The 12852-nt window shown below is 40.0% G+C and overlaps 1 protein-coding gene across 1 annotated transcript in view; it reads right to left on the bottom strand.

Moving 5' to 3' along the window:
* Positions 1–354: 354 nt before the first annotated feature.
* Positions 355–12852, bottom strand: part of PPM1K (protein phosphatase, Mg2+/Mn2+ dependent 1K) — a 17807-nt gene continuing 5309 nt past the window's right edge. Inside the window, exons 4-7 of the mRNA XM_003790020.2 lie at positions 5528–5693; positions 5113–5257; positions 4082–4216; positions 355–2091 (exon numbers count right to left, since the gene is read on the bottom strand). Coding sequence (XP_003790068.1) covers positions 1960–2091; positions 4082–4216; positions 5113–5257; positions 5528–5693 — 578 coding nt within the window. The 3' untranslated portion in view covers positions 355–1959. The remainder of the gene's footprint in view (positions 2092–4081; positions 4217–5112; positions 5258–5527; positions 5694–12852) is intronic.

Genomic DNA, 12852 nt, shown 5'->3' with positions numbered 1-12852 from the left:
GCTGAGACCACAGGCACCCGCCACAATGCCTGGCCATGTTTTGGTTGCAGCCATCGTTTTTGTTTGGCGGGCCCAGGCTGGATTTGAACCTGCCACCTTAGGTGTATGTGGCTGGCGCCTTGTCACCTGAGCCACAGGTGCTGAGCCAGTACTTTTTTTTTTTTTTTTAAGGACAATTCCTGACTCATGGAGGCAGGGAAACCTCAAAATTGATTTTTTTCCATTCCCGACAAAGGTCAGAAGATGTGAATATTTACACTGGGCCCTCTTCATTCTGATAGATCTTTTGATCTTAAAGAAGACAAAAGGCAACTCTGAAAACTGAGCGTTGAAGGCACTCAAAGTCGATGTCAACTTTTTCTTTTTTTCAACCACAAAATTCCACATCATCCTTAACATTCAGCATTTTTCTCCCATACTATTATTTTATACACAGATTGTCACATCGCAAGGTAGCTTCAACATGCTGGCTCTGTTCCTCGGTTTTCCAGATAAATTAACCACCATAAAATACCTCCTTGAGCTTTTCTCCAGCCGTTTCCTCATCTGCTGATAACCGTGGGTTTGTTCTCCACTATAAGAAAACTAACTTCAGTCTGTCAAGCGTCCTTAGAGATCAACATATCAATAACTTAGAGCTAACTAGTGAAGGAGCTATGCAGAATTGTTCCCTTCAATTTTAGATTACTCCAAAATATACATATGTACACACACGCACACAACAAATTTACAGAGTTTGCAGAAATAAACTGCAGTACAATTTCAAGCACACATTTACCAATTCACATTTTGAGAGAATTTACATGCAGGTCAAAAGAAGTACAGTTTACACTGCTACTTTACATAGCAAGCTGAAATACAGAATGTTTTAATGTTTGTTTCAGATGTATTCTTTCTTCTACGTCTTAAAAAGGAGCAAAATGGAGACAGAAGCCTCAAGCTGTGTCTATCGCAGTTATCAGGGTGGTGTTATTTTTACCCGCAAATTATTCAACTTGTTCACTCTATACAAAATGTGTTATACATATACCATATACAAAACACGAAACAGAGGTAAGAAATGAACACATTATACAAAATAGTTGATACAATCAATCAGTATTCAACTTTCTATCATTTTGGCCAAAAGACTCTTAGCCTGTGCTTTCTTTTCTGATACTAAGGGATAGTCACACGCTATATCCTGCTATACAGCATTCTGAACGATAGAAAATAGGAATGCGTAGGCACGGGGCTGGTGACACAGCTGAAATACCCAACTGTGCTGTTGTAAATATGTATACAATTTAGCCATGTCATGTCATCTGTATTATTTTGCATAGTTACAGTTACTGATGAGTGGTCCAGAATATGAAATACAAATGGTAACAGGGAAGTCAGTTTTCCAACTTACTTCTTAGTATAGTTTTTGAAAATAAAAACTTGCATCCTAGGAACAGGGAAGTGTGGAAGAACATAAAAATAAAAACTTGCAGCGAACACACTGAAAAGCTGTCAAGCTCACTAGCTTTGAAGAACTTGAAGAGCGCATTCAAGTGAACAAAGAACAAAAGTGAGAATTGAAAATGTCACCTAACAATTTGTATCCTCGTATGAATTTGAAATTTAGAAAGGAACAAGAATAAAGGAAAACCCATAGCTGCCTAAGAGTCTTAAAAATCAGAAATGTAATACTCTCTTCAAGTGCATTCAAACCACTTCTCACGTGCTCGCTCAGCTCGGACATTCAGAACAGCCGATCACACACATATTTACACTGAGAATGTACAGTTAAATACAACGGGTACATGAGAAACAGCTACTACGTAAGTGGTTATTAAGTTACACTGACTTGTGTGCTGATCTAGTGAGTCACAGGTTCACACGTGCACAGGTGAGATTTTTGATTTTTACCCATTTCTTTTTGACATGCTCAGGTGAAAACCCGTCGCACAGAAACTCCCTAGTCCCAGCCAGCGGTCAGGCCCACCGTCCGCTGGAGGCAAAGCTTCTACTGAAGGAGAAGTTGATTTCAGAGTTCTTGTATTTCCCCCAGGCGCCAAAAGGCACCACGACTGCGGTGCTGTTATCTTCCGTCCCGTACTGGATGGCCTGCGACAGGAGAAAACACTGGAAATCAGAGTCTGGACAGAGAGAAATCAACGTTCCCCTGGAAAATGAAACTGCTTTTACGTTCAGTCCCTAACCTAATTTATTTCATAATCGTTTGTGATTCTTTCACCCTGAGTCAGTGCCCACAAGGTTTATTAAATGGCACACGAGATAAATAATAAATGACCCAAAACAAACATATCGATTCTGTTCCACTGTAGCAACTTCAGCAGTAGAAACACCAGCGGACTGAGTCACCGACAGCGACACGCGGCGTGTGGGGAACATGACGAGTCTACACAGGGGCCGCTGGGCTTGTCAGTGCCCGAGCTCACCAGCAATTCTGCTTTTAGGATTTTAGCCTAAAGGAATAAAAACCTTGGGAATGGATGTGGTTAAATACCTAACTACAGGAATATTTACTACACTTCTCACAAAATGAAAAAGTGGCCATGCTCCATATACCGGAGGTGGCGGCTTCAAACATGGGCCCGGCCAAAAACTGCAAAAAAAGAAAAAAAGTGAAAGTGGCCATAAACTAAATTTCTTGCAGTAGGAGAACTGTAAATCAAATTTTAGGAATTTGTTCAAAGAGCAAGTGATGGCTTGGTGCCTGTGGCTCAAGCGGCTAAGGTGCCAGCCACATACACCTAAGGTGGTGGGTTCGAATCCAGCCCGGGTCTGCCAAACAACAATGATGGCTGCAACCCAAAAATAGCCAGGCATTGTGGTGGGTACCTGTGGTCCCAGCTACTTGGGAGGCTGAGGCAGGAGACCTGCTTAAGTCCACGAGTTGGAGGTTGCTGTGAGCTGTGATGCCACAGCACACTACCCAGAGGGACAACTTGAGACTCTGTCTCAAAAAAAAAAGAAATAGTTTATTATAGTGAACATAAACTAAATTTGCTGACTACAGGAATATATTCCACAAATAAGATGGCATACTATGCAGCCATAACAATATCCCTCCTTATGTGAACTGGAACACACTTTTCTGTAGGACAAGCAGTTGTAATCAGGAAGGATGAGATCATCTGTGGGGAGGGGGCTCCTTTTTGCATTTTATGAGGACCCTGTTTGGCATTGGTTAAAGCAGTAACCGAGTAAATAATTTAAGCATTATGAGTATGCTGGCCCATCTATTTTCATGCCAATGATACTTTTAAAGTAACGTATTTTGTCTTAATTTGGGAAATGCAGAATTAGTTGTTGAATTAAAGCATGCCTCTGCTGATCAGTAACAGCTATAACTTAAAACAGTTAAGCAAAAGAGAATATTAAACAATACAAAGCAAATTTTACATCGTCTTCACTGGATATCATCCAGCTTTCAATTTTAGCTGTAAGTATCCCGCAGCCTCATCCATATGCCTTTCTATTCTTTTGGTTTGTCTTTTTCACATATTATTTTTAATAACCAGATAATGACTATGCTATAGTGTTCCTCAAACTGCATATTGACCCGAACAGTCTGGTTTAATGGATGTGGAGCCTGGCTGCGAGTTTGAGCCAAGTTCTACAACTTAATAATCTTGTGACCTTCAGGAATTACTTAACTTTGCTGCCTCTGGACCTTAGTTTTCCTCATCTATGAAAAGGGATGAGAATAGCTCCAACCATATAGGGTTATTGTGACCATTAGAAGAGTTAATACTGAATAGTGTCTGACCCATAGTGACACGTTGTTTATTATTATTATAATTCACTATTCCTGTTACGGTCATTTCAAGGAGTGTTGAAGGTAAAAAAAAACAATGGGACATTTCCTTGGGATATTAGTTTTACTAACTACTTGAGGGAATTGTAAAACTCTTCCATTTGGAAACATTGCAGAATCAAGTATAATATTCACTGTAACCCTCCAGCTAAATCACAAGACTTCAAAGAAATCTCAAGCTTGTGGTAGCCACTCTAGGCTGTGCCAACCCCATGCTGGAGGTGGACATTGATGCCCCCTCCCCAGACTCTTCTAGCAGTTCTGCTGTGTCACCTGTTCAGTCACCGCGTGGGCTGCTTCGTTGGGATCGTGGCACTGATTGACAAAGTTACAAATCTCTTGACTGTTCACCATGAAGTTAATTCCATCTGTGGTGAGGACCAGGAAGCTGTCATCTGCATGCTGTAGCTGCCATGAGAACCAGACATACGTGCTTATACAGGAGACTCAACCCATTAACCTTGCTAATTCAAAGATTTTATCTGTTTTGCTGAGTGGTCATCTATGCAAGAGTTTGTAGGCCAACACTGAAAATATGAAGCCTACAGAGAGGGTAAAGTAGCAACATTCAGTGCTCACCACGAAGGCCAAACCTCAGACAGCTCAGAGAGGCAGCACAAGGCCGTAGTCCCGAGTGCTATCTCTGGCACTAGCGAAAGCTTTGAATCGTTCCTCGATTATCCGGCTGAGTGCGCACAGCTACATTGACCTCTGTATACTTTAGATTTGTTTTCCTTGTAAATGAGGATAGTGGTCTCCAGTTTTGAAAGGAGTTTAGCACGTAGTAAACCCCGCCTAAGTATTCGTTAGATGAAATGAACAGGTTTGCTGTCGGTCTTGGAAGGGAGGATGATAATCGACTTGGAGGCTTCAGAGAAGGAAGCGTCAGTGACAGGCTGGGTGTGTGTTGGGGGCAGTTTAGGGTAATGGGGCATGGATCAGTAGAGCGCAAAGGATGCCACGGAAATAGAGGCGGGCGATTGTTTAGCTTGGCAGAGGAGGAAAGTCAGGGCCAGCTTCTGATCGGAGACTGATGACCACGTGCGGGCAAGGTTAGAGCAGAACTGTTCTACCAGGAGAATTCCACAGCTGAGGTGAAACAAAAACTAAAGACTTCTTCACATATTAACTAGAAAAATAGCACCAATTTTATCTGAAAAGTTTATTTATCCTTTCATAAATGACTTCACTTTAAAAATCACTTTGGGCTTTAGTTAAGGCTTCCAAGAAAGTGTGCGGTCAGAGACACACCCAGACTCATCACCTGTATATCTATTAAGTACTGTTTACAGGGCCTTTCTTACCTTGATCCTCTTTGTTTCAGGTTCTGCTATCACGCCACTGGTTTTAAGGTCCAAATCCCCAATGCTCCTTGTCATCGCCAGTCTGCCATTTACGTGAGGCTGCCCCAAACTATTCCAAGCTACAAAACCACCACATTTCTTGATCCTGGTCAGCAAAAAATTGAAAGACAATGATGTGATCTGCGGAAAACCAAGTCACTGTTTAACTTAAGCATCACCTCCCTTTAAAATGCATGATTTTATTTGGGGGTTTTTTTGCAGTTTTTGGCCAGGGCTGGCTTTGAACCCTCCACCTCCGGCATATGGGGCCGGCGCCTTACTCCTTTGAGCCACAGGCGCCGCCCTAAAATGCATGATTTTAATTGTATCATGAACAATACATCCCCCTAGAAAGTTTTATCAGCGGCAGTAGTACCTTTCTTTTTCATCTTTTCTTTCTGGAGTATGGTCAGTGGTCAACTTCATGGGTTTTCCTTTTCTACACAGAATAGCCCGGCTGTCCCCAACACTGGCAACAACCAGTTCAATACCATCTCGCAGCAGAGCTACTGTTGCGGTAGTCCCAGAGGTCAGAAGCGTTGCTACAAATATTGTGAAAAAGAGTGCCAGTTAGTCACAGTCAAATGATCGCATATGAAATTTTCCTTATAAAATAAAAGACAAGCATGATAAACTAATGCTGGAATGTATCATTCTAATTTAATTTAGAGCTATGCAAATAAAATGCAAATGAACTATGTAAGTAACAGCATGCAGACAAGTATTTAATTCTATGACAAGGCTCCATGCAAACAGACAAGGTGGCCAATCTAATTTGGTAAACAATGAATCACTGTCTCCAAATGGCCTCTGTATCAAATAGAGCTGACTTGAACTTAAAATGACATTTTTCTGTGTATGTCTAGTCTCAGGACAAAAGCGTACAATTTAGTTTAGATTGGTTATTATGGCAGGATGACTTAGGTCTACTGAGCCGTTCAGGCAGCTGACTTTTCCATAACCTCTAGATTTATTTATTTATTTAGAGACAGTGTTTTGTTCTGTTGCCTTGGGTAGAGTGCCATGGTGTCGTCATAGTTTACAGCACCCTCAAACTCTTGGGGTCAAGAGAGCCTCTTGCCCCAGCATCATGAATAGATGGGACTATAGTCACCTGCCACAACACCTTGTTAGTTTTTTCTTTTTAGCCGAGATGAGGGTCTCACTCTTGCTCAAGTTGGTCTCCAATTCTGAACTCAAGTAATCCACCCGCCTTGGCCTCCCACAGTGCTAGGATTACAGGCATGAGCCATTGTACCCGAACTATAATCTATAGATTCAGAAGGTTTTCTCTTGTATTTCTTGCTTCTGCCCTGTGAAAGTATTATCAGTTAATAAGGCTACAAGCCAAGGGCACACTATTAGCATTAATAATATTAGTACTAACACTAATATTACTAATATAGTAATTACTAATTCCCATAGTTAACTACTCTAGTAGTTATTGGTATTAGTTAATACTAATATAGTAATATTAGTATTAGTACTAATAGTAGTACTGATAGTAATATTTTATATTCTTTCCTTCTATTACTCTTTTAATTTTCCAAATGTTCACCAAACATTCTAAAATGTTAAAGAATTACTTTTTTTTTTTAATCTTTGTCTTCCTTACACATGAACCAAAGTTATAGCCATCATTATATTAGCTGAAAATGTGGTGGGGAATGAAATTCCTTCTAGTTTCTCATAAACTCAGAGTAGTTAACACTCTAAGTTCCAGAAAGATCTAATACAAAAAGTCTATGTCCAAATGTAGGACTGCCAATTGCTACTCCTGTGGTTCTTCCTGGACCCAGAGCATTCCAAGAATATTACTTTTCTCTGATTATTAACAAATAAAATGTTACAGGATTTGAGGATGTCACTATTTCTTCCATCCTAGTCAAATTTTTTTTTTTTTTGGAGACAGAGTCTTACTATGTCACGCTGGGTAGAGTGCTGTGGCGTCACAGCTCACAGCAACCTCCAATTCTTGGGCTTTGGCAATTTTCTTGCCTCAGCCTCCCAAGTAGCTGGGACTACAGGCACCTGCCAAAATGCCCAGCTATTTTTGTTGTAGTTGTCATTGTTGTTTGGCAGGCCCAGGCTGGATCTGAACCCACCAGCGCTGGTGTATGTGGCTGGCGCCCTAGCTGCTGAGCTACAGGCACCGAGCCAAATTACATCTTTTATCTTCCTTTGATTCTAACAGAATCTGTCTTAAGTTCTTTACCACTTGTTAAAAATTCTTAAGGTGCATTGAGCCTTGCCAAAAGTGAGAATATTGTGAAATTATGAGATAAAAATAAAGCAAAGTAGAAGAAATTGAAAAAGATTTAAAGCAGGTATCTTCTCTAGTAACATTGTTCATTCCGTAAAAGATCTAAATACAATATTCAGGTGATCATCCAAAGATAATTTTGACTTTGATTAGAAAAAATGAAGTGCTATTGATATGGCTCAATCTTTCCAAGCATTCTGTTTTTCAAAAAGACAATTTAACAAACTTCAACAGTAATGCACTGGAAGGTGATATATACATATATAGATTTTCCAATCAGTATATTAAAATGCCTGCTTTAATTAGTAAAATAAAATAGAAAAACATGAATAAACTCTACGTAATCTTTTCTAGTCATGCTGAATTTACTGGCTTGAGAAATAGCAGTTATAGTTGTACTATCTTCCCATTCATCTCTCAATTTTGGAACTGTCAAATATATATTTATCATTGCATAACAAAAAATGTTTTAGCACAAATATCAGTGACATTTATATTATATATTTTCTTTTTCTCCTGTTTCTGGTCCTTGATTCGAGATACATAACAAATATTAACTTTTAACTTTAGATTACCCAAATGACTATACAATAATGTAATCTTTATAATCATAATATTATAAATGCTTTAAAAGAGCCAAGCAAGAAAACACAGGCATGTATTCAAATGCTACCTGTCCAGGGAATTTTGTATTCCTTTCCTTTATTTAAACTGCCAGCAATAGCTTTTTTTTTTTTAAGAGATAGAGTCTCACTTTATTGCCCTGGGTAGAGTGCTGTGGCGTCACAGCTCACTGCAACCTCCAGCTCTTGGGCTTAGGCGATTCTCTTGCCTCAGCCTCCTGAGTAGCTGGGACTACAGTCGCCCGCCACATTGCCTGGCTGTTTTTTTTTGCAGTTTGGCCAAGGGCCAAGTTCGAATTCACCACCCTCAGTATATGGGGTCAGTGCCCTAATCACTGAGCCACAGGCACTACCCCTCAGCAATAGCTTTTTTAAAAAGTGATTTATAACTGGCCACAAGAGAGTTAAAATATCGAAAGTGAAAGTTTAGCTGTTTAGGCTTGTAACTCACCGCACTCTCACCTTAGAATTTAAAAGAGCTTGACTTTTTAACCAACCCAACTTCACAGTTCCAAAATTCTAGGATTTATGGGAAAGTTTTCAAAACTAACTATTGATTCTGGTTTGCTAAGCATCTAAGAATATAAATAACAAATCAGCATTTATTTTCATTTAACATGGAAGTAAGAATTCTCACTTTTTGCCCTAACAACAAAACTATAAAACTAAGATATCTTTCAATAAGTTCTTAACACTCACTGGACAATTTCTATTGCAAGTCATCTCAACTAATGGGAAAAAGAGGATGTGGGAACCTTTCAGTAGTCCAGGCTAGGAACCGCTGGACTCCTTCACCTGGGACAAAATTAAGCAGATCTCTCTTTCCACTGAAGCCCAGCATCTAGTGTCCACGGGCCTCAGGCCTAGAGCTGCTGACCGGGCACAGTTCTCTGCCACAAATAACAGGCACAGAGGCAAATAGGAAATTCACCCAGGAATTGTGCTCAAACATTACAAACCTGCAACACAGGGGAAAGCAGAAAAAGAGCTGCAAATTAAGGGCCAAGGAAGGGGAAGCGTTTTTATTTTGGTGAGAATTTCACTAGCAAATTATATCATATTCCAGGAGATGCCAAATCACTGATTCCAAAGCTCAATTTCTCCAGTTGATGGTATTTTGTAGTTGAGTCAACTTTTTTTTTTTTTTTTAAATAAGAGTAATACCTATTTCTTGGTTTTATGGCTTCCAAGTTAGGAAAAAACTGTACACAAATGTATCCATACCCAAACATGTAAGTGGTGACACGCACATACATTCTCTTTCTCTCTCTCACACACACACCCAGAATTGGTCTTAAGCACAGTAAATCAGTATCTACACAGAGTTGAACAAATGCTCTATCACTATATCTGCAATACAAAATTGTCCCAATAACCCAAGGGTTAATCTGTGGTTATAGGTCAGTATAATTTGTACCTGACAAGCAGTACACAGTTAGACAGAATGGGAACTACAGCATACCACCAAATTACTGGGACTTAATAAATACCCCCTTAATAAATACCCCAAAGCACCCCCTAGGGACACCACATCTGATGCTTAATGCAAAGGTTTAGTAGGAGGTAGAAGGCACTTTTTTGAGTAGAACGATTCATTTAAATTCATTGTTTAAGTAAAGGCTCTTAAGCTCTCCCGCAGGTTTAGAGTGTTACTTGATTCCCAGGACAGGAATTTCTGCAGCTCTCTCTTTCCCTCAGTGTTGCAGGTCGACACATCAAAACAAAAATGATCAGACTTCGAATGGCAACATAAAGACTAAAAGCTGCACTTTGCAAAAAATAACGACCCATAGTAATTATTCAGTCGTGCGAATAATAGCATGTATAATACAGTCTCAATACAATACTAATAAAAATGGGTGTCCTAGTCATGTGGGAGTCGTGAGCACTTAGATCCAAGTATGAGCTGAAGCAGTTAACAGCACAGTAAGAACATCTCTTCAATGCGACCCCTATTTTTTTTCTTTTGGTTGCCCTCAGGATAAGGTAAATCCCCTTCTTAAAAAATGCTGCATTTGTAGTCCTGGTTATTTTGCAGTTTAATTCTTCTATAAGGACCCCATGAAATATGAAGAACGTGGAAGCTTCTGATGAGATTCGAGATGCCATCAGTGTTCCCTGCCTCTGAATTTCACGGCAAGTCTTCGCTCTTGTTGAGCCATTTGTCCCTTTCAGAGCTCTGTTGCTTTCAAGGCTTAAGCAATCTAAAAACACTTTGAAGACTTTATAGAATAGATGGGATTACAATTTAAGTTTTCTACCACCTATTAAATACTTTGTCCTAAGTGACTATCTGTTTATGAACCATAGACTTATGGGATGTCATCTGAACTTACTGGCCGGTTTCATTAAATGTAGGAGTAGGTATTATTGGTATGAATTGAATAAAAAAAAAAATCCAAAGATGGTTGTGAAATTAGCTATTTGTAACTAAGGACAAATTTTAAATACAGTAACAGGCCGGGCGAGGTGGCTCACGCCTATAATCCTAGCACTCTGGTGGATTCCTTGAGCTCAGGAGTTGGAGATCAGCCTGAGCATGAGTGAGATTACCCCATACCCTGCCCCCGCGCTTCTAAAACTAGCCAGATTTTGTGGCAGGTGCCTGAAGTCCCAGCTTCTTGGGAGGCTGAGGCAAGAGGATCACTGGAGCCCAAGAGTTTGAGGTTGCTGTGAGCTATGACACCACAGTACTCTATCCCAGGGCAAGAAAGTAAGACTCTATCTCAAAACAAACAAACAAATAAATAATAAATAAATTGTAGTAACAAAAAAAAAAAATACAAATAGCTGGCAATTTTTCAATGGCAAGAAGATCTTGTTATTGCTGTTTCTTTTTCTTTCTTTCTTTTTTGAGACAGTCTTTTGCTTTGTCACCCTTGGTAGAGCACTGGGGTGTCATAGCTCACAGAAACCTTAAACTCTTGGGTTCAAGTGATTCTCTTGCTTCAACCCCCTGATTAGCTGGGACTATAGGCACCCACCACAAAGTCCAGGTTATTTTTTTTAGAGACAGGGTCTCACTCTTACTCAGGCTGGTCTTGAACTCCTGAGCTCAGGCAATCTACCCACCCTGGCCTCCCAGAGATAGGATTACAGGCATGCGCCACAGCACTGGGCCATTATTGCTATTTCTTGGTAAGTGGCATTCTGATTTTATTCTCTTCAAATTACCCCCAGCTCAAACTAAAATACTAAACTAGTATATATTTTATTTCTTTTTCTTTTTTTTTTCTTTTTCTTTCTTTTTTTTTGAGACAGAGTCTTTCTGTGTTGCCCAGGCTAGAGTGTAGTGGCACCATCATTGCTCACTGCAACCTCAAATTCCCAGGCTGAAGAGCTCCTCCTGAGTAGCTGGGACTACAGGTGTATGCCAGCAGGCTTGGCTTATTTTTCTATGTTTTGTAGAGATGGGTCTCGCTGTGTTGTTCAGGCTGGTCTTGGAACTCCCGACTTCAAATGATTCTCCCCCCTTAGCCTCCTAGAGTGCTAGGATTACAGGCGTGAGTTACCATGCCCAACCTGAACTATATAGTTTATCTATTTTAGATGCTAATGAAGTAAATTGAAATTCTTCATGTAGATCGGACAGCTTTGGCACTGATGTCTAGAAGAGATAAGAAAGTTTTATTTTCACTTGATTTCTCTTAAGAAAGCTAATATGGTATTATTGAGGGGGCACGTCTCCCATTTATACCTAAAACTGAGCATCGGTGATTCCTTCCTATGGTTTAACCCAGTGGTCCCCAACCTTTTTGACACCAGGGACCAGTTTATGGAAGACACATTTTCCAAGGTGGAGGGCATTAGCTCCTCATCAGACCGTGCAGCCCAGATCACTCAGACACACAGTTCATAGCAGGGCTCACACTCCTATGAGAGTCTAACGCTGCTGCTGATCTGACAGGCGAGGGGCTCAGGCAGGGACGCCAGTGACCGGGAGTAGCTGTGAACACAGATGGAGCTTAGCTCACCACCTCCCAATCCCACTCACATCCTGTCGTGCAGCCCGATTTCTAGCGGGCCGTGGATAACGCTGGTCCGCGACCCAGGAGCTGGGGACTGAAGGTTTCTTCCCTTTCAGGTTTCTCCTCCTTAAAATCCACTCAGGAAAGACAAGTCATTCAAATGCCTGCATCTTATTAATCATTTACTTAAATCAGTGATAGGATAATTGAAGAATAAATTATAATAACTTCAGTGAGAAAGAGAGGGCAGTGGAGGTTAGTTCAGTTGGAACAATTATGAAGTACCTCCCAGATGCTGTGAAGCCTGCTATACACTAAACCTTAGAAAATGAACAAGCCTCTGTCCTTGACTTCCCTGGAAAGGTTTAAGAGTAGAAAAGTGGGGTTAATGGAAAAAAAGATGAAAGAAACCAGAGAGGGCAGAGTGCTTACTACATACACAATTTTGTTCAGCTCGCTCTGATTGTGTGTGTGTTATATATATAATATACATATATATGTAATATACATACACAATATATGTAATATGCATACACATGTATATATAGTCTATATGCCCCAAACAATATTATCTACTTTTATAATACTGAAATGGCTTCAGTTCTTACTAAAAACTAAAGTTTTAGATTTAAATAATTTTGAAATCTAAGATGACATTTTGTTTAAATCAGCAAATTGAAAAGTTAAACAAAACATTCTATCTTTAGTAGCTTTAAAATATTTGATAGAATAGGCCCCAAATATCAAAAAGCAATTTTTGCCATCTTTGAAAGCTGTGACAACTTATTGAGAATATAATAAGTTTATTTTTGGGCCTGAGTCTCACTATGTCGCCCTGATAGAGTGC

This window comes from Otolemur garnettii, unplaced genomic scaffold (assembly GCF_000181295.1).
Source record: "Otolemur garnettii isolate 467f Iridium unplaced genomic scaffold, OtoGar3 scaffold00039, whole genome shotgun sequence".
Lineage (NCBI taxonomy): Eukaryota > Metazoa > Chordata > Mammalia > Primates > Galagidae > Otolemur > Otolemur garnettii.
The sequence above is the reverse complement of the archived record's forward strand: the minus strand, read 5'-3'. Positions and strand labels throughout refer to the sequence as shown.